Raw genomic sequence first — 27208 nt, 5'->3', positions numbered from 1 at the left:
GTCAGACCATAGACAACAACTGTAAGCAGCAGGAGGTCTCCACTCCTGCTAGAGTATGGATTTTATGACTGTTTTTAGTCATAAAGTTTAGTCATAAAATCAAGCTAATGTGAACCATTGTTGATCGGTTGGCCATAGGCCATAGGATGTGTTGGTTGTTCATTACATTTTAGTGCATCCCATGTGTGGTTTAGGGTGTGCACAAGCTATTTGGGAAGAAGATCAAATATCTAGTGATTCTTCTAGATAAAGAAAGGAAAAGAAAGTAAATTAATTGAGTGTCTGCTGAGTACTGGGCACTGTGCTGGGAGGTACTTTTTGGCAACTCTCTCCTGTCTTTACCCAGTCTTATAGCTCATGGGGGAAATTCCCAATTTGCCGAGGTACACTCTACTTAATGACCAGCCTGGTACTAGGTCCCAGGACTCCAGGTTTCTTGTGCAAGCTCATTTCAAACTGATGCCCAGAGCTTCCCGCAGAACCCGTCTCTGAAATTTGAGTTAGAAGAGAGTGGGTTGGGGGTGTGGGAGTGACTGGTACTATATTTTACCCATTTTGATGTATGCATTGTTTTTACATTTGACATATTTGAAATTGGGTTGTCTTATGATTGTTGATGCTTAGGATTTTAATTGGCAGCGTTTTCTTAGTGGCAGATATAGTAAGAGTTCATCTTTGTATTTGGTGATATTTGGTAAGTTTGGCATTTGGGATATTGTTATCTTTAGCATTTGGTTCTTTATATATCCTTCGTGTATATATATATATATATGTCCCTCATTTTTTTTCTTAAACTTTAAATTTTGAAATATGTCACATTTACAGGACATTTGCAAGAATAGTACAAAACCCATACAGCAAACACCAACTTACCCCCCACTACCTACCTCCCCCATGCCCAGATCTACCAATTTTAACATTTTGCCAAATTGGCCATCTTTCTCTGTCACACATCCATCTATCTGTCTGTCTGTCTGTCTGTCTGAATAGCTGTTTTTTCTAACATTTGTATCTCATGCGAGCAAGGGTGAGTCAGTGGGTATTTGGTAGACGGTCATCTTGCTTATGGATTTTAGGTAGTTTGGAGCTGGCAGGCTGCCAGAGTCCTGTGTGCTGTGCTAGAATTTATGCTAAATAGCTGCATTTCAGGGAGTTGGCAGTTTTCTTTTTTAGCTTAAAAATTTGGCATCAGTTCGTCTGAAGTGAAATTTCAGATGTAGCCTTTGTGAATTGCATAGTCATCATTTCCTCATTACCATGGATAAAACATCTATTAAACAGTTATGCAATTGATGTGGAGTTTTCAGAGCCTGTTAATTTTTTCTAATGGATGTAGGCTGAATGAGAACAATCCTAGAGAGTATTACATTTGAAAGCCATTAAGTGGAAAACAACTTTCATCTTAAACCGTTTCTGAGGTAAAACACCCCCTTATACATTTTGTCACCCATCATTTGATACTTTTAAACCATTTCTCATCATCCTAGAAGTTTCCTGTTAAAAATTGAGCATATATGGTGCTTGCCCACCATATCACAGTTGCCTTTCCCATGCAAAGGGAGATAATTCCCCATCTCCAGTTCAGCTGGGGTGTGATGGTCACAGCGTTCCTTGGTGGCATTCTCCATCTTAGTGTTGTCTTAACAGGAAATGCAGACATGCGTTTCTTGATTATCTGCAGCCAGCTTTGTTGCCAGGTACCCCACAGAGGCTTGGAAAACTGGCATTCCCTAGTTGGGACATAAATTAATTAGGAGACAAATTGGAGTACAAAATAGATAAGGAAGAACTAATTGTGCAGTATAGACATCAAGTATGACTGGCATTAATAAAACATACTCGATAAGCATTAGCTGTTATATCAGGTACTGTGCTAAGGCCTTTCCATGTGTTTTATATTTTAATTGCCTTTGAGGTAGCTTTTATTCCTTTTTCAAAGATGGACCTGAAGCACAGAGAGGTTGGGTGATTTACCCCAGGTTACATCGGTGTGAGGGTGCTGAAATTCTGAGCACTTAACTGCTGTACTTGACAGTCACCTGGCAGAAGGAAAAATTCCCTGAGTTGAAAATGACCGAGGAAGACTTCATGGATAAGATAAGTTTAAATCTTGAGCCTTCACAAATTTGTTAAAAAAAAAAAAAAGCAACTAAGTGTAGAATGGGTTAGGACTGTCCATTTTGAGGAGATCATGAGGTGAGCCTGAGGCAGTGTATTCTCTCACACCAGTCAGAACACTGCTGAGACAGGGCTAGAGCAGCTGGAGGAAGGGACTGCAGTAGCTGGAGGAAGGGGCTGGAGCAGCTGGAGGAAAGGGGATGGAGTAGCTGGAGGAAAGGGGATAGAGTAGCTGGAGGAAGGGGTCTGGAGCAGATGGAGGAAGGGCTGGAGTAGCTGGAGGAAGGGGCTGGAGCAGCTGGAGGAAAGGGGATGGAGTAGCTGGAGGAAAGGGGGTAGAGTAGCTGGAGGAAGGGGTCTGGAGCAGATGGAGGAAGGGCTGGAGTAGCTAGAGGAAGGGGTCTGGAGCAGCTGGAGGAAAGGGCTGGAGCACTGGAGGAAAGGAGCTGGAGTAGCTGAAGGAAGGGGCTGGAGTAGCTGGAGGAAGGGGCTGGAGCAGCTGGAGGAAAGGGGCTGGAGTAGCTGGAGGACATGGGCTGGAGTAGCTGGAGGAAGGGGGCTGGAGCAGCTGGAAGAAAGGGGCTGGAGCAGCTGGAGGAAAGGGCTGGAGCATTGGAGGAAAGGCACCGAGGCTTGTAAGTCTCTGGAAGGATCCTCAGCCATCCGGGAGGATGAAGGACCCCGGGCTGAGCCTCTTAGTTCCCACATTGAAAAGCCTTAGGGAACCATCTTTCACAATCCATTTGCGGTGTTGGACCGTGTTTTTCACACACTCCCACTCAAATGTTGATTGAGCAAGTTCTCTGTGAAAATATTTAGAGCCAACATTTATTGAGAACTGGGAACCATGTTGAATCCCAATGGATTGGTAGCTTGATCAATGTGATCCCAGGTGACATGGTTAGTAAGTATGAATCGTGTCTGACCTTTTGAACACGAGGTTTCCAGAGAAGTCTGGATTTCTCAGATTGGGATGTTTTTGACAATGTGAGCCACCTAAGAAAGGGACACTGGTTGAGAGATTTGAGAGATTTGGTTTGGTAATATTTTCTAGTGTAAAGTATTATTTTATTGTCTTAAAAGGAAGTTCTACTTTGCCTTAGACTTTAAGAGTTTGGTTTTTTTGAGTGTTGGTTGTACTCAGGTGGTAAAAAGTATAAACATTTTTGTAGCATGCTGTTAATTTCAGCTATAGTAAAAAAGTAAAATCCCAACGGTTTTCATCTCAGTGATTTTATGGTAGTTCTGTTAAATTGCGAGATTAAAGAACTAGACCTCAATTTACAAGTGTGGATTGACATTTCATACCTGGCTGTTTACCAAGAGTTGATCTCATTTTATCCATAAACATTAGAAACCAAGCACACTAAACTTGGATTGACATAATTTAATTTGCCACATTAGCTAAGTTGCAGTTAACTGCGTTAAACTCCCGTGGTCTGTCTAGTGTAAGTGTTCTGTGTGATAATTTCCTAAACCAAATCTTACTGCATTTTCCAAATTTAAAAATAAAAAAACAAGAAAAAACAAAAACTGTAAACTGTTTCTTCTCAGAAACTGTTGTGCATATTTAAATACATGAAAGTGTCAGTAGTTTTCTTTACTGCCCTCCCTCAGCACAGTGAGAGAAATACTTTAGAGTTTTTCCATAAAATCCTTGTGCAGCTTCAGTTGTCAAATGGCATTTTGCTTAAGTTGAAAAATATAAAATAAAGCAGCAAGCTAGAGTTTAAAAGTTATAGCTTGCTTCTGCAGCTGTTGTTCAAATCAAAAACTACCAGCAAATCCTTTTGCATTAGTTATACTACATTTTTACCAGTCTATATTGCATGCAGTTGCTGGCTGTCTCTGGGGATAAAAGTAAGCCTAACATAGAGGGAAATAATTAAAGTTGCAATATTCCCTCTCTTCTGGACCTAATCTAAAAACCTGTAGGAAGGAAGAATGCATTTGTAGAATTTTAATGGGAAGCAAAGAGTTCAGTTATTTCAATCCTACCATGCAGAACTTTTTTAAAAAATGTTTTAATTGTGGTATCATATAACATAAAATTTGCCATTTTTACCATTTTTAAGTATTTGATTCAGTGACATTCAGTATATATATAGTGTTGTGCTGCCACCATCATCATCCATTAACAAAACTTTCCCATCACCCCAAACAATAACTCCCCTTTCTCCCCTCCCCCAGTCCCCGGAAACCTCTGCTCCACTTCCTGTCTCTGTGATTTCTACTATGCAAAACTTTTAATGGCATTCTGAGAAAGTCTCATTTTTACTCATCACTCTTGTTAAAATACAGACTTTATTAAGAACCAGTTGGAAAATTTATAGAAAATTGTTTCAGATTTGCCTGCTTTCTTGCCTTAGAGACCTAGCAGATATTTGCCCATGTAGCATTGTGATTTTAAATTATTTAAATTTTTAAATGTTTAAATACTTCAATTATATTTTTAGTTTTAAAAAATAATACATGGTTGCTTTAACGAGCGAAATAATCTCACTCCCTTGAGTGGTTAACCATTGTTAACAGTCTGTACTGTATCTTTATGGTATTGCTTTTGAAAAAGTAACCTTTGGATCAAAAGCCATAATTTTATGCTTTAAAATTTGCATTCTGAGGTGATTTATAAAATAGCCCTTTCAAAGAACATTTATTAGAGAAGGGTATACATTTTACATTCCAAAGTAAACAAATAAAAATATTTGTCTCCCCACCTGCCAAAATACAATGTTTTTTCTTGGTCTTAATCTTTGTCTGTCTTGAATTCTATTTTGTATGTCCTAATAAGGTTTCGTAGGGATGAAAAGAAGAGCTGCTGAGTAGGGTTGAGTACATAAATGGAGCAGTTCTATGACTTGTCAAATACCTAGCTCCTTTTCTAGTTAAATACAATACTTGTGGGAACAGATGTTTTAGTATGTTTCCTTGAGAATCCAGTCTTTCTCCTTGTTTTAGGAGCAGTCTTGGTTAAAGCCCTGTCTTGAGTTGCCACGTACATATTTGATCAAAGGTTGAAATTCTACTAGCTGATGATTTGTTTCATTTTACTGTAATCATTGATCCGTTATCTAAATATGCTGGAAAAGAAAAATTGGTTGTGAAGGGCTGTTTTCTAGGTAGGAGGAATCTTTCCTTGGCTTTTCTCAGTGAGAGAAGTTGAAAGAGGGATTGTTGGAAGCACATGTTGATTCCCACCGTCTCCAAGGGCACTGAGAGGTTGTAGGGTGATTTGAAAGGGGTTTATAGAGTCCAGACAGGAAACCCTACTCTGAGGGTGTGCAGGAGCCCCCTTCCCCCAGAGGACATGGATCCGGGCCGGGGAAACCAGGAGTGGTTCTGGCCCTTAGAGATATCTTGCTCTCTGGCCATCAGTATCTTCATGTGCCTCTGTGGACTGCAAATCTTGACTAGGAAAGATCTTTTTGACATAGACACCTACTGGAGGAAAAGTAGAAAAAAAATCTTGGTTAACCTATAGAAATAAATTTATTTAAAAATATAATGGAAATTGTTAATAAGAATTGGTATTGGAATACTTTTGTTCCAAATGAAGTTTTTTGTTTTCTAACTTGGGTTTCATTCTTGAATTGGGGATTACTTCAGCTTTTGGAAGGAAAGGTGACTGCCTCTTTGTACAGTAGTGTTCCTTTGAAACCTGCTATGAAAATTACCTAATTTTTAAAGCAAATGAAGGATCTTGATATTATGAAAGGCATGTTTATGCTGATTTAGGAATTTCATTAGATTCCATTTGTCTTTCTAAAGTGTTTGCTGTTATCTTAGATAATCCAAGGCTTGTCCTGATGTTATACAAGGAAAACAAGGATAAAGAAAAATCCATAGAACATTGACAAGTACTTATTTTCGTTCTTGTTATGATGACCTCCGCAACAAGTTTTATTTAAGCTGTCTGCAAGAATTAAAAGCAATCCAAAAATAAATAAATAAATAAAATAAAAGCAATCCAAGTTTACCCCTCTCACTCTTGCCCAAATGCTGTATGTATGAATCAGTAGGCTTTAAAAGGGTGGTAAATATAAGAAGGGAGGCTGAATTCAAATAAACATTGAAAAATGTTGAGCTCATGAAAGGAATGATAAATTCACCTATGTTGTTCCTTTGCCAATTTTAGGGTATTCCTGTCGATTGGTGTCACAGAACATGGCCCTTATCCTACTGAAGGAAGATTCTCTGGATGTAAGTAGTTTTCCAAAAATTATATTTGATATAACTTTATTAAATTCTTATTTATTTGTCTCTCCTGTGATTGATAACCACTGTTGGTTTTTTGCTAGAAAACAATAATAAAACTATTGTATGTGTATGTGTTTTCTGGCTTTATTTATGAAAGATATCATATAGCCATATCTTTAAAGAGAAAAATATTTTGTAAGCTTAAAATTATGCCTCATGATAATGCTTCATTTTACTCATCTAGAATTCTGCATTTAAAATGGGATAGTTTATGTTGAATCTGATTTAACTTTAATGGTAACTCAAATGAGTCTACATTTTCCTTTAAAACCAGGTGTTCTCTGGAATCTAGGCTATGAACTTTGAGTCTGCATAATACTCTAAGAGTTGGAGGCTTTTGGCTCACTTAGACCTGTTTAGTTTTTGAAAGTCACCAAGGAATGGTTTGCAGTGCCAAACTAAAAAGATTTTATGAGTGTATGCCTGACTTCCCTTATTAAACCGTGAACAATGTTTTTTCCTTAATCATTTTTGAACTCCGTTTTTTGGTAGAGTGACTTTAATATGTTCAGTGTCTGCTGAAAATAGTTGAATTTTTTAATAACTTTTTTTGGTTGCTTTTTGAAACTCAGGGGAGGAGTACTCCATATTTCTGACCGTCTACTGAGGAGACTTCTTTTTTTTCCTAAGATTGGTTTGGAGACATTCCTGTTCTTATTAAAATTTCATTTGGTAGTTGTGGAATGAAAGCAGAGTTCTAGGATGCCAATAAATTAGCTGTACAATAGATCCCTAGTTAAGCTCCCAAGTTGAGCCTTTAAGGTTTCAGGGCTCTGATGGTTAAATGCTCAAGACAAGGAAAAGCAAATGGCCCAGGACATGGAAAGACTGGGCCTGGCGTCCCTTTCTACATCCATCATATGGGTAGGAGGGAATTGGGGATGTACTTCAAAGACCCTGAGCAGACTTGCATCGTCTTTACTTGGCTGACCCCTGTATCTGGGATAGGGCTCCATATATTTGTAAATCTTAGAATTTGTTTTTCTGTTTTGAGTTTTTTGGCTGTTGCCAAAATAACATGGAAGCTCTGTTTGTAATGTGGTTGAGACCAGTGATCTTTGGAACAAGGCGGATGGTGGTGTGCACGCCAGGGGACCGGTTAAGTGATCTATGAGGATCTGGGAAGAACATATTGTAATTTTCAATTTTGGGGATAAAAAATGTACAGGCGAGGTAAGCTTTATTGGTAATAACTTACAGATTGCCATTGACACGCCCAACCCTTATTTCTGGTTTACTGGTCAGAAATGGGTGGGAGGAGGGAGAAATGGGTGGTAGTTCCAAAAGTAAGAGGGGTTGACAGTGGGACTCAGGTTTTGGTTCACTTTTAGTCTGTTATGATAGATTGCCTTTTGTGTGTGTTTGTTAAAGAGATTTATGGACTATGCTTAGTTTTGGTTAAACTGTCTCTTGTAAGATGTGGTCTTAAAAGGATTCCCATAAAGAAATGGTGAAATGAGGATACCAACAGGGTAAGAAGCAGCAGCAAACAAATGGCAGCCCTTGGCAGGTTCCGGCTTTTCTCCGGCTGCTTGAGAGGGTGAAATAAGGCTTAGATCTGACAAGTTAGACACTATTTCAAAATTACCCCCAAGGCTGTGGTCATTAACCATAGATCTTGCCCTAAATGAATATGGGATCTTGAAACATTAGCTGTGATAATACGTAACCATAATTAGTGATGCGTTTTAAAACCAAGAATCCTGAGTATAACGATAAAAATCTACAACTTTATCAGCACTTTTTAAAAAACATGTAATACTCAAACCAATACTCTCTGAAATTTCACTAAACCTACTGATAGCCATTGAATGATAAATGTCTTTTGATATTTATTTGTTAGTAAAATACAAAAAATGTCATGCCATTGGGGGAACATTTGTTTTTCCTGCTGTGATAATGTAGAGGAAACAATTTGGCAGCAATTAAAATGAATGTAGGTGGAAGACCTTTAGAAAACTTTGCTAGAATTTTATAAGAAACAATTGAAAAAACTATGAAACATTAGGAGCTTTGCTACACATTTGGGCAAAAGGGTAGCTGTTTTTAACATGTGTTAACTTCTAAAATACACCAAAGACCGCAATTGTTGATGAGCCACCCAGGAAAAGATGTATTGGCAAGCATTAATCCTTCAACCCCCAAAGTTTTATGACGTAAGTGTGTATAACCACTGATGGAATGGCTACTTAGGAATAAACATGGAATCATGAAAATTCATTAGCCACGCTCATGGCAGAAAGCACGTTTCCCTGGCTCCCTGTGTCTGGTACAGCCACCGGCTGAAGGTGAACAGAAGTAAGGTGGGAAGCTTCTGTGTTACTCGCTGGAAAGGAAATCCTTTGCCCAAGTGTTTCAGCTCTTTGCATTTTGCTGGCCGGAAAGGGCACCAGCTGGGGCAATGGGAAGCTACTTCTTGAGCACACTGCATAGCGAGGACAGCAGAGTGCCACCCCCTCCCCAGTTTAGGTCTCTGGGTGATTTTAAGGAGCAAAATCTGCTGATTCACTCTAGATTGTTTTGTGAGGAAAAGTTACATAGCTTGGAGTACGGCACCAAAAGGGGGGTCAATGCAGAGTCTTTAAGCAAGACAGGGCTGTCCTCAGAGAGCAGGGTGGGGCATTCGCTTCTGCTAGCAAAGGAGTGATGGATTTGCTGGTCAAGGGATTTGGATTCATTTAAATTCATAAGGGTGTCCCTATTCCAGTTCTTAAAGTCCCACTCTTCCCCAGTCATTGCTTTCCTAGAAGAGATCTGGTGAGTCTGAGTAAAACATTCACTGATTTCTGCAACCCACAAAATTAACTTTATAAAACTGCATATGTTGTGCTGCTTCAAGAGAGAAGAGGTTCTCTGAAGCTTGTCATAGACGCTCTTTTGTCTTCTGACTTTGCCTGGAGCCCTGCTTTTGTCCTTGTCTTGCTTTACGCTCACCAGTGCAGTAAGTGGCTAACTTACACACCATCTGGTATGTTCTTCCTGTTGTAACATTTATGTCAGCAACTGCTTGATCTGCCAGAGATGTGATTTGCAAGTTGACCATAGGTAACAATTTTTAAATCAACTTTATTGAGGTGTAGTTTACATACATGCAATTAAAGGTACCCATTTTAAGTGTACAATTTGAAGTGTTTTGACAAATGTATATACTCACGTAACTACCACCCCATTCAAGACTTGGAACATTTCTGTCATCCCAGTAAGTTCCCTTGAGCCCCTTTGCACTCACCCCTTCTCAACCCCCAAACAACTACTGATCTGCTTTCTTTCACTATAGGTTAATTTTGCCTCTGTTAGAATTTCATATAAATAGAACCAAACACTGTGTTCTGTTTTTTTTTGTTGTTTTTTTTTTTTTTGGGGGGGGGGGGGGTCTGGCTTCTTTCATTAAGCAAAATTATTTTGAGATTTGTCCATCTTGTTGTGTGTATTGTTAGTCCATTCCTTTTTATTGCCCAAATGTGTATGGATGTACCATGATTTGTTTATCCATTCATCTGTTGATGGACATTTCAGTTGTTTGCAGTTTGGGGCTATTAGGAATAAAGCGTCTGTGAGCATTTTTGCACAACTTTTTGTGTGGACACATATTTTTTCATCTCCCTTGGATGAATACCTAGGATTGGAATGGTTGAGTCATAAGGAAGATCTCTATTTAGCTCTCTAAGAAAATGCCAAAGAGTTTCCATGTTATACTCCCACTTGTAGCTATGTGAGAGTTCTTGGAATTCCACCTCTCCACCCATATTTATTATTTTCAATCATTTTGATTTTGGCCATTCTGGTGGGTGTGTAATGGTATCTCATTGTGGTTTTAATTTGCAGTTCCCTGATAACTAATGATGTTGAGCATCTTTTCTTGTGTTTCTTGGCCATTTAAAAACCTTCCTTCATGCAGTCTTGGTCAAATCATTTGCCCATTTTAAAAATTGGATTTTGTATTATCTTATTATTCAGTTATAAGAGTTCTTTATAAATTCTGGATACAAGTCTTGGTCAGATATAAGTATTCCAAATATTTTTCACTAGTCTCTGTCTTGTCTATTTGTTTTCTTAACCTGTTATAGAGGCTAGATCTTAGGGGGACTTATTTTAAATATGATATTTAACTTAAGCTGCCACTTAATTTATCCTGGGTGTTTATTATAAATAGTTTCCCCACTGCAACTGGAAGTTATTTGAGTGTCTCCCAACATGTGAGCTCTGGGAATTCTTCACCTTACAGCCCCAATGGTTGTTTTTTCCTCGTATATCTATCTATATTTCATGGCATCTCACCCTACACATGCATGATTTAGTGTTTAGTCAGAGTTACACGATGACCCTTATTTCTCTTAATCTTCCTGGCAACTCTAAAGGGTGGTGAAGTTTTCTGTTTTTGCAAGGCTGGTGCTAACGTATTTGCTTGAAAATTCTCTCTGTTTTTATTTCTACTACCTGCTAAATTCCTAATAATATTTACTTGCTTGGTGAGAACACTTTATAACTAAAATTTTTTTGCAACCTCTCTTTGTGAGGGGAGTAAGATTGTGGTAGACCGCAAATGTTGCTTCTAAATATTTTTCCTGCTCTATCTTTAGATGTGTTCAATTAATACTTCATTTCATCCTTTGAAGGTACTTACATTTAGAGGGCAAAGTCACTATTTAAAAACCAGGAAACATATTGTATGTGTTAGTCTTAAGAATTATTTTGGGAAATAAAGCAAGTGAGGGGGACATGGCTAGAGAGGAAGGCAGAGGTTAGTTACTATTTTATATAGGATGGTTAGGGAAATTCCCTGTAATAAGATGCTATTTGAGCAGACGTGAAGGAAGTGAGGGACAGAGCCAAGGGGCTCTCTGGATAGGGGCCTGCAGAGCCCAGTGTTCCTGGAATAGCCTCAGTTTACACTTGCAGTCCTGACATAATTTTAAGAGCACCTCTTCTTACTCCCCAAGGTGCCCTGGTTTGGATTGTAAATTATATCATCGCCCTCTCTGGGGGAATCGTCTTCAAGTGCAAAGGGCAAGACGGATGCATTCTAAATGTAGTTGGGCAGCATCATGGCGGGAGTGGAGCAGATGAGGGAGAGATGATAGAAGAAGTCAAAGAAATAGCAGGGACTACATCCTGTAGCCATGTAGGGCAGTGTAACAATGTGGCTTTTATTCTGGGTGAAATGAAGGAGCTGTTGCTGGATTTTGAGCCCAAGAGACACATGATCTGAATTACCTTTTAAAAGAGTATGTGGCTGCCGAGGCAAGTACAGACTAAAGGGAGGCAAGGGCAGAAGCGAGACCAGTTAGGAGGCAGTTGCCCAGTGCAGGAGAGAGAGGAGGGAGAACTGGATCAGGGTGTTGGCCGTAGTGGTGATGGGAGTGAGGTTCTGGGTGTATAATGTTTGGACAGGATTGCTGACAGGATTTGCTGATAGGTTGAATATGGGGTAGAAGAAGGATCAGAGGTCAGAGTGACTCTAAAGGTTTTGATCTGAGGAACTGGAAGGGTGGAGTTGCCACTCGAGTTAAGGAAAATTGTAGGAAGAGCAGGTGTGGTGTGGGAAGTCAGGAATCCTCTGTGACATGTTAGGGCTGAAGTGACTGCTAGGAATTCCCAGGCAATTGAAGATATATTTATATATTCATGCCTGAGAGTTCAGGGGAGAGGTTAGATACATGGGAGGAGTCAGTGTGTACCTGTTTTAAATTATTGTGGTAACATGAATATTATGTAAAATCTGCCATTTTAAACCTTTCAGGGGTATTGGTTCCTCTTACAATGTCGTGCTACCATCACCACCTTCCATTACTTAAGCTCATTACCCAAAACAGAAACTCTTTCCCCTTTCTTCCCCCAGTTCCTGGTAACCTCTAATATTTTTTCTGTCTCTGTAAATTTGTTTATTCTAGACAGTTCAGATATGTGCAATGATATAATATTTGTCCTTTTGTGTCTGGCTTATTTCACATAGCATAACATTTTCCAAGTTCATCCGTGTTGTGGCATGTGTTCAAACGTGAGTCCCTCTTGTGAATGAATAATATTCCATTGTGTATATACCAGATTTTGTTTATCCATTTATCTTTTGTTGGACACTTGGGCTATTTCTATTTTGGGGCTATTATGAATAATGTTGTTAAGAACATTGGTGTGCAGGAATCTGTTAGACTCTCTGCTCTCAGTTCTTTGGGGTATATACCTAAGATTGGAATTTCCAGGACTTGTATATGGTTAATTCTATGTTTAACTTTCTGAGGAACTCCCATACTGTTTTCCACAGCGGTTGCACCAATTTGCGATGCCACCGGGAATGCACGTGGGTTCCAAGTTTTGCATATCCTTGTCAGTACTTGTTATTATCCTTTTTTAAAAAATAATAGCTCTTCTAGTGGGTGTGAAATGGGATCTCATTGTGGTTTTGATTTGCATTTCCCAAATGGCTAATTATTGACCATTTGTACATTCCTTTTAAAGAAATGTCCATTCCAGCCCTTTGATCATTTTTTATTTGGGATGTTTGTCTTTTTGTTGTTAAGTTGTAGGAGTTCTTTATGTATTCTGGATATTAAACTCTTAGCAGGTACATAGTTACCAAATATTTTCTCCCGTTTTCTAGGTTGTCTTTTCACTTTCTTGTTAATGTCCTTTGATACTCAAAAGGTTTTTTTTAATAATTTTATTTTATTGAGATATATTCACATACCATGCAGTCATACAAAGCATACAATCAGTTGTTCATAGTACCACCATATAGTTGTGTGTCCATCACCAAAATTAATTTTTAAACATTTTCGTTACCACACACACATAAATAATAAGAATAAAAATTAAAGTGAAAAAGAATAGTTAAAGTAAAAAAGAACACTGGGGGCTTTTTTGCCCCCGTTTTTCTACTTATCCATCGATACACTGGACAAAGGGGAGTGTGATCCACATGGCTTTCCCAATCACATTATCACCCCTCATAAGCTACATTTTTATACAATTGTCTTCAAGATTCAAGGGTCCTTGGTTATAGTTTGATAGTTTCAGGTATTTACTGCTAGCTATTCCAATTCATTAAACCTAAAAAGGGTTATCTATTTTGTGTGGAGAATGCCCACCAGAGTGACCTCTCGACTCCTTTTGGAATCTCTCAGCCACTGAAACTTATTTCATTTCATTTCACTTCCCCTTTTTGGTCAAGAAGATGTTCTCTATCCCATGATGCCAGGTCCAGATTCCTCCCCAGGAGTCATACTCCACGTTGCCAGGGAGATTTACACCCCTGGGTGTCAGATCCCACATAGAGGGGAGGGCAGAGCACACAAAAGTTTTTAATTTTGATGAAGTCCAGTTTACTTTTTTCTTTTTTTGCTGATGTTTTGGTATAAAGTCTAAGAATCTGTTGCCTAATACAAGGTCCTGAATGTTTCCCTTATATTTTTTTCCTAAGAGTTTTATGGTTTTAATTTTGATATTTATGTTGTTGATCCATTTTGAGCTAATTTCTGTATGTGGTGTGAGATCAGGGTCTGATTTCATTCTTTTGCATGTGGACATCGAGATTTTCCAGCACCATTTGTTGAAGAGATTATTTTTTCTCATTGCATATACTTGACACACTTGTCGAAAATCAATTGGCCATAGATGTGTGGGTCTATTTCTGAACTTTCAATTCTATTCTTTTGGTTTACTTGTCCTTCCTTTTGCCAGTACTTTGCTGTTTTGATTACTGTAGCTTTGTAGTTAAGTTTTGAAATTGGAAAGTGTGAGTCCTCCAGCTTTGTTCTTCTTTTTCAAGATGGTTTTGGCTGTTCGGAGCACCTGCCCTTCCATATGAATTTGTTGGTTGGCTTTTCCAATTCTGCAACAGTATCTCATTAAGAATTAAGTTCTGGGAGTACTTCATTGTTTAAAAGCTTGGGAGATGAGATGGAACCAGCAAAAGTGGCCAAGAAAATTTGGCCATTACGGTAGTTAGAGAAACTACAGAGGTTTGTATCTTGGCAGTGAAATAGAACAGACTTTTAAGAAGTCAGGAAGAAGCAACTGGACCAAATGCTGATAGATCCAGTGAGATGAGGTCCAAGAATTAATAATTGCATTTAGTGATGAGGAGGCCATTGATGACTTTGTCAGTAGCCGTTTGGATGGCATTGTGGAAATGATTACCTGACTGGTGTGGGTTTAAGTGACTGCATGGAGAAAAACTGAAAATTTCAGTGAGTTTTTCTGAAAATTTTTAACATATTAACGGGTACTTTCTTATTCTTTTAATGTGTAATAAACCAAGATATTTTTTATAAATTCAACCAATGAAAAGATTATTCTTTCATTAACATTTTGTCTGTTTAATTGAACATACTGGATGTTTATTACCAAAAGCCTTGAAATAATAAAGAACTTTAAACAAAGTAGTGAACTCTTTATAACATAATTTTCTAGTTTGCTAATGCTGCTGGAATGCAAAACACCAGAGATGGATTGGCTTTTATAAAAGGGGGTTTATTTGGTTACACAGTTACAGTCTTAAGGCCATAAAGTGTCCAGGGTAACACATCAGCAAACGGGTACCTTCACTGGAGGATGGCCAATGGTGTCCGGAAAACCTCTGTTAGCTGGGAAGGCATGTGGCTGGTGTCTGCTCCAGAGTTCTGGGTTCAGAATGGCTTTCTCCCAGGAGGTTCCTCTCTTGGCTGCAGTTCCTCAAAAAGGTCACTCTCAGTTGCTCTTGGGGTGTTCGTTCTTTCTTAGCTTCTCCAGAGCAAAAAGTCTGCTTTCAATGGCCGTCTTCAAACTGTCTCTCATCTGCAGCTCCTCTCTCAGCTTCTGTGCATTCTTCAAAGTGTCCCTCTTGGCAGTAGCAACCTTGCTCCTTCTGTCTGAGCTTATATAGTGCCCTACTAAACTAATCAAGGCCCAGGCTTAATGGGTGGGGCCACACCTCCATGGAAATTATCCAATCAGAGTTATCACCCACAATTGGATGGGGTGCATTTCCATGGAAACAACCTAATCCAAACGTTCCGACTTAATCCCCACTAATATGTCTGCTCCCACAAGTTGCATCAAAGAACATGGCTTTTTCTGGGGGACAAAATATATACAAACCAGTACTTGTAACATACTTTTGTCTGTGCTTTTCACAAAACAGAGGTGGTAGCGCTCCTCTTTTTCTACCGGATCTACTTAACAAATCATTCCCAACCAGTAGGTTTATTTATGATAGAGAATCTATCTCTGTGAAATCCAGCTTTGGGGGCTGATCTCAGAAGACTTTGCCCAACCATAGTGATTGATAATGGTGTCCTCAGAATTCACAAAAGCACAAGGAGTGACAGGCAAACGTCACCTGTCAGGGACCGACGATCCTTGGCTGCCCACTGTTGGCTGCCTAAGTGGAGAAAATCAGTAATTACATGGTATATTGTAAAAGTATATCATGACAAATGTTTAACATCACAAGGATGGCTCTTAGGCTGAGATAACAACCGACTTTGCTGTGACAGTGAAGCCAGGGTTGCTGTTGAGGTACTGTAAGAGAAAAATTATTACATCAGAGGCTTAAGTCTGTCAAATTCCTTTATTGGTGAAGTTGACTCTGTGGTCAAATTTCCAAGCACCGTTTTCCTATAGAAGGTGACTGAGGCAGACATGGGCATGTTTCATTGGAATGACTTCTAAGATATCTCTAGGACAGAACCTTTGATGTAGTTCATTTGATAAATGGAATTATTACCATTGGGCTTTATTCTGAGAATAATTTAGGCTTTCTGTCAATTTAATAGTTTTATACTACATTTACCCCCTTTAAAAAAATTATCTGCTCCATTTAGTGTAGAAAATATAGATATAAGTGAGAAAAAAAGAAGAATTGGAATAACTCAAAATCACACTACCCATAGAATGAATTCCAAATAACATTTTGGTTAATGGTCTAAGAAATTTTTTTCTGGGATAAATAGAAGAATTATATATATATATATATATGTGTGTGTGTATGTATGTGTGTGTGTGCATGCATGTACGTATGTACCGTATGTATATCTATGTATATATAGCCAGCTTTTCAAAAAGGGAATTGCTCATGCTTCCATATGTAAATTAGAAATTAGGTATTCTTGTTAACCTGTTATTTTCTCTTAGCAGGAGTCTTTTCTCTAGATCAATAAATATGTAGCTCCAGCCCCCTTTTGAAGAACTACATAGAATTCCATTGTATATATTGCCATGATTTATTGAGCTCTTCACTTATTATTGCACCTTTAGGTAGTTTCTAACCTTTTGTGTTTAGGGCGATTCTTTATTTTCTTTTTTGCCTTTCATTAGAATAAAATCCCGGAAGTAAGACCCCTAAGTCCCAGGAAATTTATTTTTTTGGCTGGAGATTATGCACACGCGTGTTTACTTGCAAATACACACATACTCATATTTTCCTCTTTCCCAAACAGATAATTTCTGGCAATTCACCTGTAATATTTTTGTTAATGCATGAAGAGAGGTTATTGCAGTTTTGTACAGGTAGAATAAATGTTGGAAACATGGGTATTTTCTCAGCATTGTTGGTAGAGTTGAAAACCTGTGAAGTGAGATTGTATTTAATATGTTCTAAATTTGAAGCTATTACATAAAAAAATGAATTCTTCAGTTGGCCTCATATCTTAAAACTTGAAACAAATTGAATTTTAAATTTGTGTGGATCTTTTCTGTTTTTCTTATTCAGCATGCCAAGCTAGGTGAATCAAGAAATATAATAGCTGCCCCTGCTTCTCTTTATGTTTGAATGTATCGATTTTCTTTTAAATCTTTCATCATGAGAACAATCTCAAACATATGATTTAAGAACGTATTAAAGAAGAATTTATTGGCAGAAAAAAGCAAAGCTTACAATGTAAGTAGACACATGAATATCCTTTAGAGATGAGCTGTGCTCTACTTTCAGTTGGGAAATTCTTGACTTACCAGGTTAGCACAGTCTCCTTCATCCAGCTTAATGGCTTAGTTTTTCTGCTAAAATTTAAATTATACTGGATTGGAAAATATTTTGGTCCAGCTGAATATATTCCTTTGGCCTTTAGCATTTTATTTCATTGAGATCCTTTAGGCCTTTCTCCCTTTTTTGCCCAGAAGTTCAGTTTAAAAACAATGTAAAATGAAATGGTGATTGTTGTGTTAAAACAGAAGAACATATTTTTCATAGCACTTAGTGAGAAATGAACAATCTTATAATGTTATGTGATAGAAAATAAATTTAGAAATACAGGCCTACAATTTGTTAGTCTAGACATTTGAATCAATAAATCCTGATTTCTTTAGCTGCTAATATTTAGCACTCTGTGGGTAGAGATCAGAGGATTGTGGTACTCTATTTTTCTAGATCAGGACTGACCAGTAGGTCTTTCCCTGGTGGTGGAAATGTTTTTCTGTGCTATCCATTAAGATCGTAGCAAGCCACTGGTTACTAATCATTTGGAACATAACTAGTCTGAATGAGGAACTGAATTTTTAATTTTACTTAATTTTACTTAAATTAAATTTGATAAATACAAATAATAAAAATAATAATAAATAAATATTATTTAAAAATTGAAATTAATAATAAATAATAAATGAAAATTAAAGTTTAAATAGCCACATGTAGCTAGTGGCTACACCAGACAGCACAGTGTAGATATTTTTTAGTCCCTTAGGACAGGGATCAGCTATGGCCCACAGGCCAAATCCAGCTTACCCACCTGTTTTGTACATAAAGATTTATTGGAACACAGCCATGCACATTCATTTACATACTATCTGTTGTTGCCCTCATACTATGATGGTGGATTTGAGTTGTTGCCACGGAGACCATATGGCTCATAAAGCCTGAAGTATTTATTATTCGGTCCTTTTTAGATAAGGCTTGTTGACCCCTGGGCTGTCCAGTCAAATGGAAACTGACACAGTTCTAGTTCCATAGTCTGCTGCAGCTGCATCTTCTAAAACAATGTTTTTTGAAGAGTAACAAGCATCATTGGAGAAACCTATGTTCAATATCATATTAATGGTGAAATGATAGAATCATTTCTTTGAAAGTAAGAGTGAGATAAGCATGTTCCCTGCCAGTAGTCCTTTTTAACATTATGCTGAAGATGCTAGCTCAAAGTATGACAAAAGAAGGAAAGATAAAAGTTATAAAGATGAATATAGAAGAGAAACAACTGTAATTGATAATATGATAATGACTGTCTACATGGAAGATACAAGAGTATCGACCGATGAATCATTTTAATCAGGAGTGAAGAGAGATGGCTAGATGATTTTTGAAAGAAATGAAACATTACAGATAATTGAAGCCACATTTGTTCTCCTGCTTTATCCAATTAGCTGAGAGAAATCTTCTATCCTGGATTTGGTGGTTATGTTTTATGCCTTTAGCATATATGTGTATGTATCCATAAACTTTATATAAACCCCGTTTTGAGCTTTTCAATTATCTGTAAATGATGTCCTACTTCATGTATTTTTATGCAGGCTCTTGCCTCTGTGTTTCACATTTATTCACATTGATATGTCTAGCTCTAGTTAATTGCCATGCAGTATTTACAACTTGTTGATAGCTAGTTTGGATAGTTTTCCATTTTTTCTATTATCACAAGTGCTGCCGAGAACATTTCATCTGCAAAACCCTTATGTGCCAGTAGGAGAATCTCTGGGATATGTGCTGGAAACAGAAATGGAGCGACTCGACTTGTCCATCTTCAGTGGGTATTGCCTAATTTCTCTCCAGAATGGTTTGGCCAGTGTCACTTTCTCCGAAAGTGTCTACAAGTTTCCATTGTTCCATATCCTCATCAATACACAGATGCGCAGTGCTTAATTCGACATACAGATTTGTATGTCAGCGTTCTCTGCTACCAACCATGCAGGCGTCATTGTGAAGTGAAACTTGATTACCCTGCTTCCTGGTTCCTCGGGAAAAAAATTTGCAGCAGATAACATCTGATTCATCACCAGTGTGCCAGGCCCTGTGTGAAGAATTATTTTATCAGTGTTTGAAACCTTGTTGCTTTTTTAGGTATCTTGGACACGAATATACCCTTCATATCTTTTTTAGGTGGCTTGTCCCTACTTTTCATTGTGAGCAAAAAGGATACTAGAGCAAACCTTTTTTCCCAGATACTTGAATATGAATCCTTTTCTTGTTTCCATTCGTTAGTGACCACTTAGTGAAATCTGAAATTTAAGAGCCAATATTTTAGATAGTTTAACTTGTAAGATTTTCCAAGTCCCTAAAAATTATAGTTTTCTGCTTTGGTATCAAGACAGAAGGTGATACTGCTAGGATGCTTCACCTCTGGAACATGTATTTTCTCTGAGTCATGACTACCAGGAATCACCCTTTGTTACTTTGAAAAGCATTAGCAAAATCTGATGGGATAGAGTAGATCATAGAGGACAAATTACTGAGGCAGACTGGCACGCGGTTGCTATTGAACATGATAATAACCTCTGAATCTGAGCTAGAAGGTGGTACATTTGTAATTTAAGCAATAGTATAGAGGTTAAATACGTATTGAAAATGATTTTGCAGAAGAAAATTGAAGCCTATTGTATCTTGAAAAGGAAATTATTGCAGACATATAAATAGCTTATTGTACAGTTTAATTATAGTTTTAGTAGTAGAAAGACTCAATTGATAAATTGCCATAAAGATATATTCAGGTAGGACTGAAAATCTTGCTATCTTTGTATAGAAATAACAAAGACATCATGTCAAGTTGAACGTAAAAATAGTTTCATTTTCTGAAAGATAATTTTTTTTTGCTATAATTATATGGATAGTTATTACTTAATGGCCACATGCAATTTCTTTATCATTGTCCAACATATTAGTCTGAAGTTCTTTTCCTTGATATTCATATGGAATTTACAGAAGTTATAACTCAGATTTTGATTTTAGGGATTGATTACATTTATATCTAAATTTATTTAAATTTTGGGATCTATATTCTATTGAATCCAAGAGTTGCCATCAGTATTCAGTGTTTCAGTTCTCTCTATTGAGAGCTCACAGGATGATTTAATGAGTATGAAATGAGTTACAGAGCTTGGTAGAAGAAAATGAAGAACTGGCTTATTTGACAAAACTCTTTTTAGGTACCAGGCAAAGGACTGTATATTCACTTTGCTGACCTGGTTCTTACTTGGCATTACCCCTGCTTTGCTATTTGTTATGATTATATTTATGAATTTATTAGACTTATTAATTTTATTAGAATTCTGTCCCAAAATTTACTGAATAACTTAGAATTAAAAAAAAAAATTCCCATGGTTTTTCTTCTTTAACAGAATTAGAAAAATTAGGGTGGTCTGGGGTGAATATTTTAAGAAACACCCTCTTCCTTCATTCTCTCCTTGAATCTTCCCCTTACCAATCATAATGTCTACATTTAAAATAGGCACACTTGCTAAGAACTAATAAAGGGAGAGAAAGGAAGTTTCTTGCTGTTTTAAAATACAGAAATTGGTGATGTGATGTATACAAGTGTTTTATATTAGTTTTAAAATATTCTAAATCTTTTCTATCCATTTAATCCCCTGCTGCCCAACGATACATTGTTTATGTGAGTTAATGTCTGGGTTCCCATGTTTTGTATTATAGATTTACACAATCCAGAAATTGATATGTAAATTATTTGCAAGTTCCCAGCATATAAGCATGCTATATTCATGAAAGCAGTGTTAAAATTTGTGACAAGGTGCATACCCTATAAGAGACATTTAGCAGCTGAAAGACCACACAATGTTTTGAGGAGTAGATGGCAGATGGATGCAATATTGATAATTGGCCAAAATAAAAATAGAATTAAAATGAAGTCTTGTAGCTAAGGAAAAGCAGACATTATAATAATATGAGCATGGTGGCTATTTAGGTGGTACTGTGAAAGGATATCTCTTATATACCCAAGTACTAAAGATGTTGATGGCTTAGTCTTATAGTTAATTTCATGTAGATTTCTGATTTTGCTTTCTCTCAATACATGGGTATAACTGCCACTATTCTACTGCTTTTGAGCCTTCAGAAATTTTTAAATGTTGAATACAATGGGGAGGTTGAGAGTGATTGGCTCGGATTAGTTAGGAGCATATGTTTGTGTATGCGAGACATGATTTTCTGAGCTGAGAGCTGAGGAAGTGATGGGAAGAAGTGGAAAGGATAATGCTTAGGTGGTTCTCCATGTAGGGTTTTGTTATTGCCCCCAGGCTGCCTTGTTTCTGTCTGGAAGGATTTCTAGGCTTGGGGGAAATAACATGCTGTGTTGGAATGGGCACTGGGATGGGACATGGCCTGCGTTAAGCCGTCGTATGACTAGAATGTTGTATTTGCTGGATAGCCATGTTTAGAGTAATTCCTTAGGGAGTTAGTTTCTTTTGAGCTCTTGAGCAGCAAAGAACTCTGTTAATTGAAGTAAAAATTGATTAAAAAGTGAACCCTGTTGTGCCTGTTTGCATATATTATGTCCCCCCAAAAAAGCCATATTCTTTAATGCAATCTTGTGAGGGCACATTGATTAATCTTTTTGATTAGAGTGTGACCTCTTGATTGAATGTTTCCTTGGAGATTTGACCCTCCGCATTCAGGGTGGGTCTTGATTAGGTTACTGGAGTCCTTTAAAGGGATCTCACATGGAGAGCAGAGAGACAAAAATGCCCCAGGAAATGCTAAGCCAGGAGACTCAGATGCTTGCTGACGCTTTGAGATGCTAGCCCAGAGTTTGCTCTGGAGGAGCTAAGAGAGACAAACCCAGGGACATTGTGGAGAAAGCCATTTTGAAACGCATCCCAGAACCAAAGGACCAGCAGACGCCAGCCACGTGCCTCCCCATCTGACAAAGGTGTTCCAGACACCATCAGCCATTCTGCAGTGAAGGTAGCCTCTTGTTGATGCCTTAATTTGGACACTTTTATGGCCTCAGGACTATAAATTTGTAACCAGATAAACCCTTTATAAAAGCCAATACATGTCTGCTATTTTGCATAACGGCACTATTAGCAAAGTGGAATACCTGTCCTTCTTTAGAAACTGTAGGATTTATAGAGTTTCCTTTTTCAGCAGGATCTTTATGTGGGATAGAAACATTTCATATCACTGGTAGAAATATAATGCCTAGTAGCAGTTAGTAGTTACCTTAAGACGTTTTGGGGACACGTGGAATAGCGCACTCCTGGACTGCAGCCAACATGCACTTTTATTAGGTTCCTTGGATGATGGGGATGAGCTTGCTTAATTACCTTCTTAACACTGAAATGGAAAAACTCACTTCTCTAAATGACAAAATATAAAATTGAACTTTGGTTTCTGTTTGCCAGTGATGGTAGACCACATTACTCTAACCAACCCTTTTGAAAATAAATAAAACTGTTGAATAAAATATTTAAAGTATATTTTTAAAAACATTGTAGAGAGGATAAGATAGTAAGGGAGTCTTAGGTAAACAGAGGAATAGTGGAACACTGATGCCACATTTGCTGACTCCAGTGAATTTGAGCCTTTATTTTGACGTCTCTGCAGGGGGAGAATGACAGAAACTCCCGTCCAGGGAATTTCTTCCCCAAAAGCTGGGGAACTCAAAGGGCTACACCCTCAGGATGAGTGAATTACTAGTGAAACTGGCTTCTTCTTGAGTTCAAGCCTGGGTTCTCCTCACCTAAATGGCCTAGGGACCCTCAAACCATGCACCTGTCAAAAGCAAATGCAGATCCTCTTAGTTGGAGGGCAGTCTTATTCTAAATGAAAATAATGTGTTCACCATCAAAAATAATAAAGCACAGGGGGGAAAACACCATGAACAAGGAGCAGTACAAAAAAGATACTAGGAACAAACTACAAAGATTGGCGATACTAGAATAACCTGCTCTAGAATCAGGTTAAATGCAGACATCTGAAAAATGCTTAAGGATATGTGTAGAGAACTGTAAACTCTGCAAAGTAGCACAGCAGATGTGAGAAATGACTAAATAGAATTTCTGGAAATGAAAAATACAATAACAAATTAAAAACTCAAAGAAGGGGTTGAACAATGTATTAGATAACACTCTAGAAAGAGTAAGTGAATCAAAGAATAGTAATAGTAAATTATCTAGAACACAGATGTGTTCTTGACATTTTTCTGTGAAGGTCATGGAGGGCCACTCTTTAAACAGTAAAAAAAACATCTTTAGATTACAGGCCGTGGGCAAGATTTGGTCCCCAGGCCATCGTTTACTGCCAGTGATCTAGAATACAGTGTGGAGAGCAGAAACAACAGAAAAAGCAGGGGAGAGGTGAGGCCTGCAGGGTAGAACGAGAGGGTTTACCACATACTTATTCAGAGCCCCAGAAGGAGCACCAGAATGAGAGAAGAGCGAGAAGAAGGCCGAGGAAACATTTGAGGAAATAATGGCTAGGAATTTTCCGGAAATGATGAAAGATACCAATGGACAAACTCAAAAAACCCAGTAAATCCTAAACAGGATCAGTAAAACATCCTTACCAAAACATATCTCAGTGAAACTTCAGAGCACCAGATACAAGGAGAAGATTTTAAAAGCAGGTGGGGAAGGCATGCCCTGGCCAGCGGGCCGGGGGGTGGCGATTGGCGGGAGGGCCTGGCTTCCAGCCGCACGCCGGGCCCCTGACCCGGGCCGGGGATGCTGGGTGCCCCTCCTTTCCCCGCTTTACCCCTCATGTGCCTCAGGCACCCCTTCTCCTCCCTCCCCTTCCCTCCTTCCTCTCCTGCACCCCGCTTTGTGTCCTTTGTGTCTGTGGTTTCCTGCACAGGACGGGGGGCCGTCTGGAGCTTGTGCTTCCTCAGGACTAGACCTGGACCCTGATCCAGCGCCAGAGTACAGTTGCTTTGAATTGAAGATACATGACTTGCGAGAACCAGTGATGAGCAGTATGAGCTCTGGGTTCAGGTCCCTCCCAACAAGCGGGAAGAGGTCTTTGTATGTCAGAGCTCTGTTTGATTATGATGGGACTTGGGACAGCGTCCTGTTGAGCCAGGGGCTCAGCTTGTCTTATGGTGACATCCTGCATGTTGTTAATGCATCCGATGACACGTGGTGGCAGCAAGACTGGTGACCCGTCACAGAGAAAGGGAGCAAACTGGTGTGTTCCCCAGTAAGAAGAGGGTGGGAAAGAAAGAAAGGGCTTGATAGAAAACCATCAAGTTTCATGCCAGGATGGGGATGACTGAGTCTAACAGGTTGATCAGAACGAAACATAAAAAGAGCTTCTGCCTCTCTCGAAAGTTTCTATTTTATAAGAGCAAAGAAAACATGGCCCAGGAAAGCAACATACAGGAACAGGAGTGTCATCCAACACCAGTGACAGCGAAAGCAGTTGCAAAGGACAACAGGATGCTGTTTTGTCATATGAGCCCGTGACTCAGCAAGAAATTCGCCATGCAAGGCCTGTGATCATCTGCGCCCAATGAAGGACCTAGTCAAGGATGACCTGATCTCTGAGTGCCCACATACATTTGGATCCCTGTGCCACATGCTATCCGGCCTCAGTGTGATAATGAGGTAGATGTGGTATCCCAAGAATAAGTGGAGAAGGATATTCAGACAAGTTCATCGAGGCAGGCCAGTTCGATGATAATCTCTATGGGACCAACATCGGTCAGTCCGGCAGGCACTAAGAGGGGCAAGCACTGTATCTTAGATGTTTCTGACAATGCTGAGAAGAGGCTGCTGCAAGCACTTCACCCCATTGCCATTTTCTTCAAGCCCATGTCCATTGAGGTGCTTGTGGAAATGAACCGGTGGCAGACATATGAACAAGCAAATAAGATCTATGGCAAAGTCATGAAATTGGAGCAGGAGTTTGGAGAATACCTTACAGCCATTGCACAGGGTGACTCACTGGAAGAGATTTGTAACAAAATCAAACAAATCATTGGGGACCAGTCTGGGCACTACATTGGATCCCATCCCCTGAAAAACTCTGAAGAATCCCTTCCAACCGTTCTCTTGTGAACAGAAGAAATCAAGTCTCCCTTTCTTTCTCCCTCTTTATTCCTGTCCCCACGAGGAGAGCAAATGACTACTGTTCTTGTCCCCTTTCTTCGATATTTCAAAAAAAAAAAAATGTTTTCTAGTCCTGTTCTGTTTTTTGTTAATTTTTTGTTTCATTTTAGTTTATTTTGGGGGATGATGCCATCTCACTCATCGTGTCACTGTGCCCATTCCTGCACGGAGCTTTCCCAAGTGCTCGTACGGATGCAAGTGCATCTAAGTCATTGTTTTCTTGAAAATCAAGCAGAAGCGAAGAGAAGTGAGGAGGACTGATGGAAAGACAGACTCTGAACAGCTACACAGCAGTGTGAAATGAGCTGTGTGCACAACACAATGAGATGCTCCTGGGACATTTCTACATATCTGCATTGTTGTTTTGTGCCTCTGAACAGTGCATCATAATGGCAACAGAAAGTACTTATTTATATTTATATGTAATTTATATAAAATATATAGAAATTATTATATGTATTATATACTTTTGTATAATATATATATTCATACACACATTTGGGCTAGAAAATCTATGGAGACTTTATCAATGGTACTATGTTATTAGATAAATGTTTTAATTTTCGTATTCCACTCAAGTGGCATCTTACATCCTGTCTGGTTGGGAAGGGACTGAAAACAATGATAGTAAGTGCTGTGCTAAAGGCACTTGCATCTGCTCATTCTCTTGAGAGCTCAGGTGAGGGGGGGTTAGCTTGAGGCCCGTGATAGAGGGATTTTTTTGCCTGGAGAGGAGAGAGGGTTGGAGATTTGACCCTAAAACTGCTGCTGCCCTTGAAGTGCAGTCAGTCCTGTGTGTGGAAAGCAGAAGAATGGCTAATGATGCTCCAAATTAAATTGCCCATTGTTTTATGCCACCTGATGTGTCTGCATGAGATGTTTCCTTTTTTTGTTCATTTTTAAACTGCTGTTAAACCAAAAACATGTGCTACTGAAAAGGAAAAATAAAAAAGCAGATGGGGGAGCAGGGGAATGTGCTAGGTTACTTCCTTAGGAGAAGCATGTGACTTCTCACTCACAATAATGGAAGCCAGAACACAGTGGAATGACGTCTTCAATGTTAAATGAAAATGCCCGCAACCTAGAATTTTATAGACAGAAAATTTTTCAAGAATGAGGTTATAGAGTCAAAAGCTGAGAGTTTGCCACCACCAGATCCTTACTAAAGGAAATTTTAAAGACTGTACTTTGTACAGAAAGTAAATGATCTTGGGTGGAAAGAATAAAAAGCAAAGAATATAGTATATGATTAAGCCTAGATTAATATTGAATGTATATAATGATGACTGTGGGTTTAAAAATATTGATTTTAAATATCAGACAACAGTAGCCTACAAGTTGAGAAGAGAGGGCAATAAATTTAAAGTGTTAAAGTCCTCACAGTATCTGGAAAAATAATTCTCTAACACAAACAATTTTACAATTGATAGAAATCTTAATTTAAGACAAAAAACCAATATACTCTATTTTCAGTGGAATCATAGAACAAAATGTTAGAAAGAGGCACTATCAAATATATTACTTGGTGCTTGTATGAGCAAGGAGGGAAATACGGAAATCAGTGATCCAATGATGAAATTGTACTTATTTTCCAGTAAAATTTTGTGAAATCATAGAGAGAGGAAAAGAAAGAACTAAAGTAATATAAAAGCCACAATAAATCCATAATTATGATGGGAAGTTATTTTGAGGGAGGTTGGGATTGGCCAGTGTCCCTGGGGTGAGTAATGGGATTTTGAATGTTCCAGTTTGGCCTCTATTGTGTCACTTCCCGTACTGGGTTAGAATTATGGTGCTAAGTGTCTTCTCTACTGGA

The 27208-nt window shown here is 38.5% G+C and overlaps 1 protein-coding gene and 1 pseudogene across 1 annotated transcript in view; both read left to right on the top strand.

Annotated features, from left to right (window-relative positions):
* Positions 1 to 27208, top strand: part of ATP8A2 (ATPase phospholipid transporting 8A2) — a 505799-nt gene that overhangs the window by 107455 nt on the left and 371136 nt on the right. The window contains exon 23 of the mRNA XM_037800280.1: positions 6254 to 6318. Coding sequence (XP_037656208.1) covers positions 6254 to 6318 — 65 coding nt within the window. The remainder of the gene's footprint in view (positions 1 to 6253; positions 6319 to 27208) is intronic.
* Positions 23924 to 25313, top strand: LOC119507413 (annotated as a pseudogene).

Source organism: Choloepus didactylus, chromosome 12, assembly GCF_015220235.1.
Source record: "Choloepus didactylus isolate mChoDid1 chromosome 12, mChoDid1.pri, whole genome shotgun sequence".
Lineage (NCBI taxonomy): Eukaryota > Metazoa > Chordata > Mammalia > Pilosa > Megalonychidae > Choloepus > Choloepus didactylus.
Note: the sequence above shows the minus strand (reverse complement) of the source record. Positions and strands in the feature narration are given on the sequence as shown.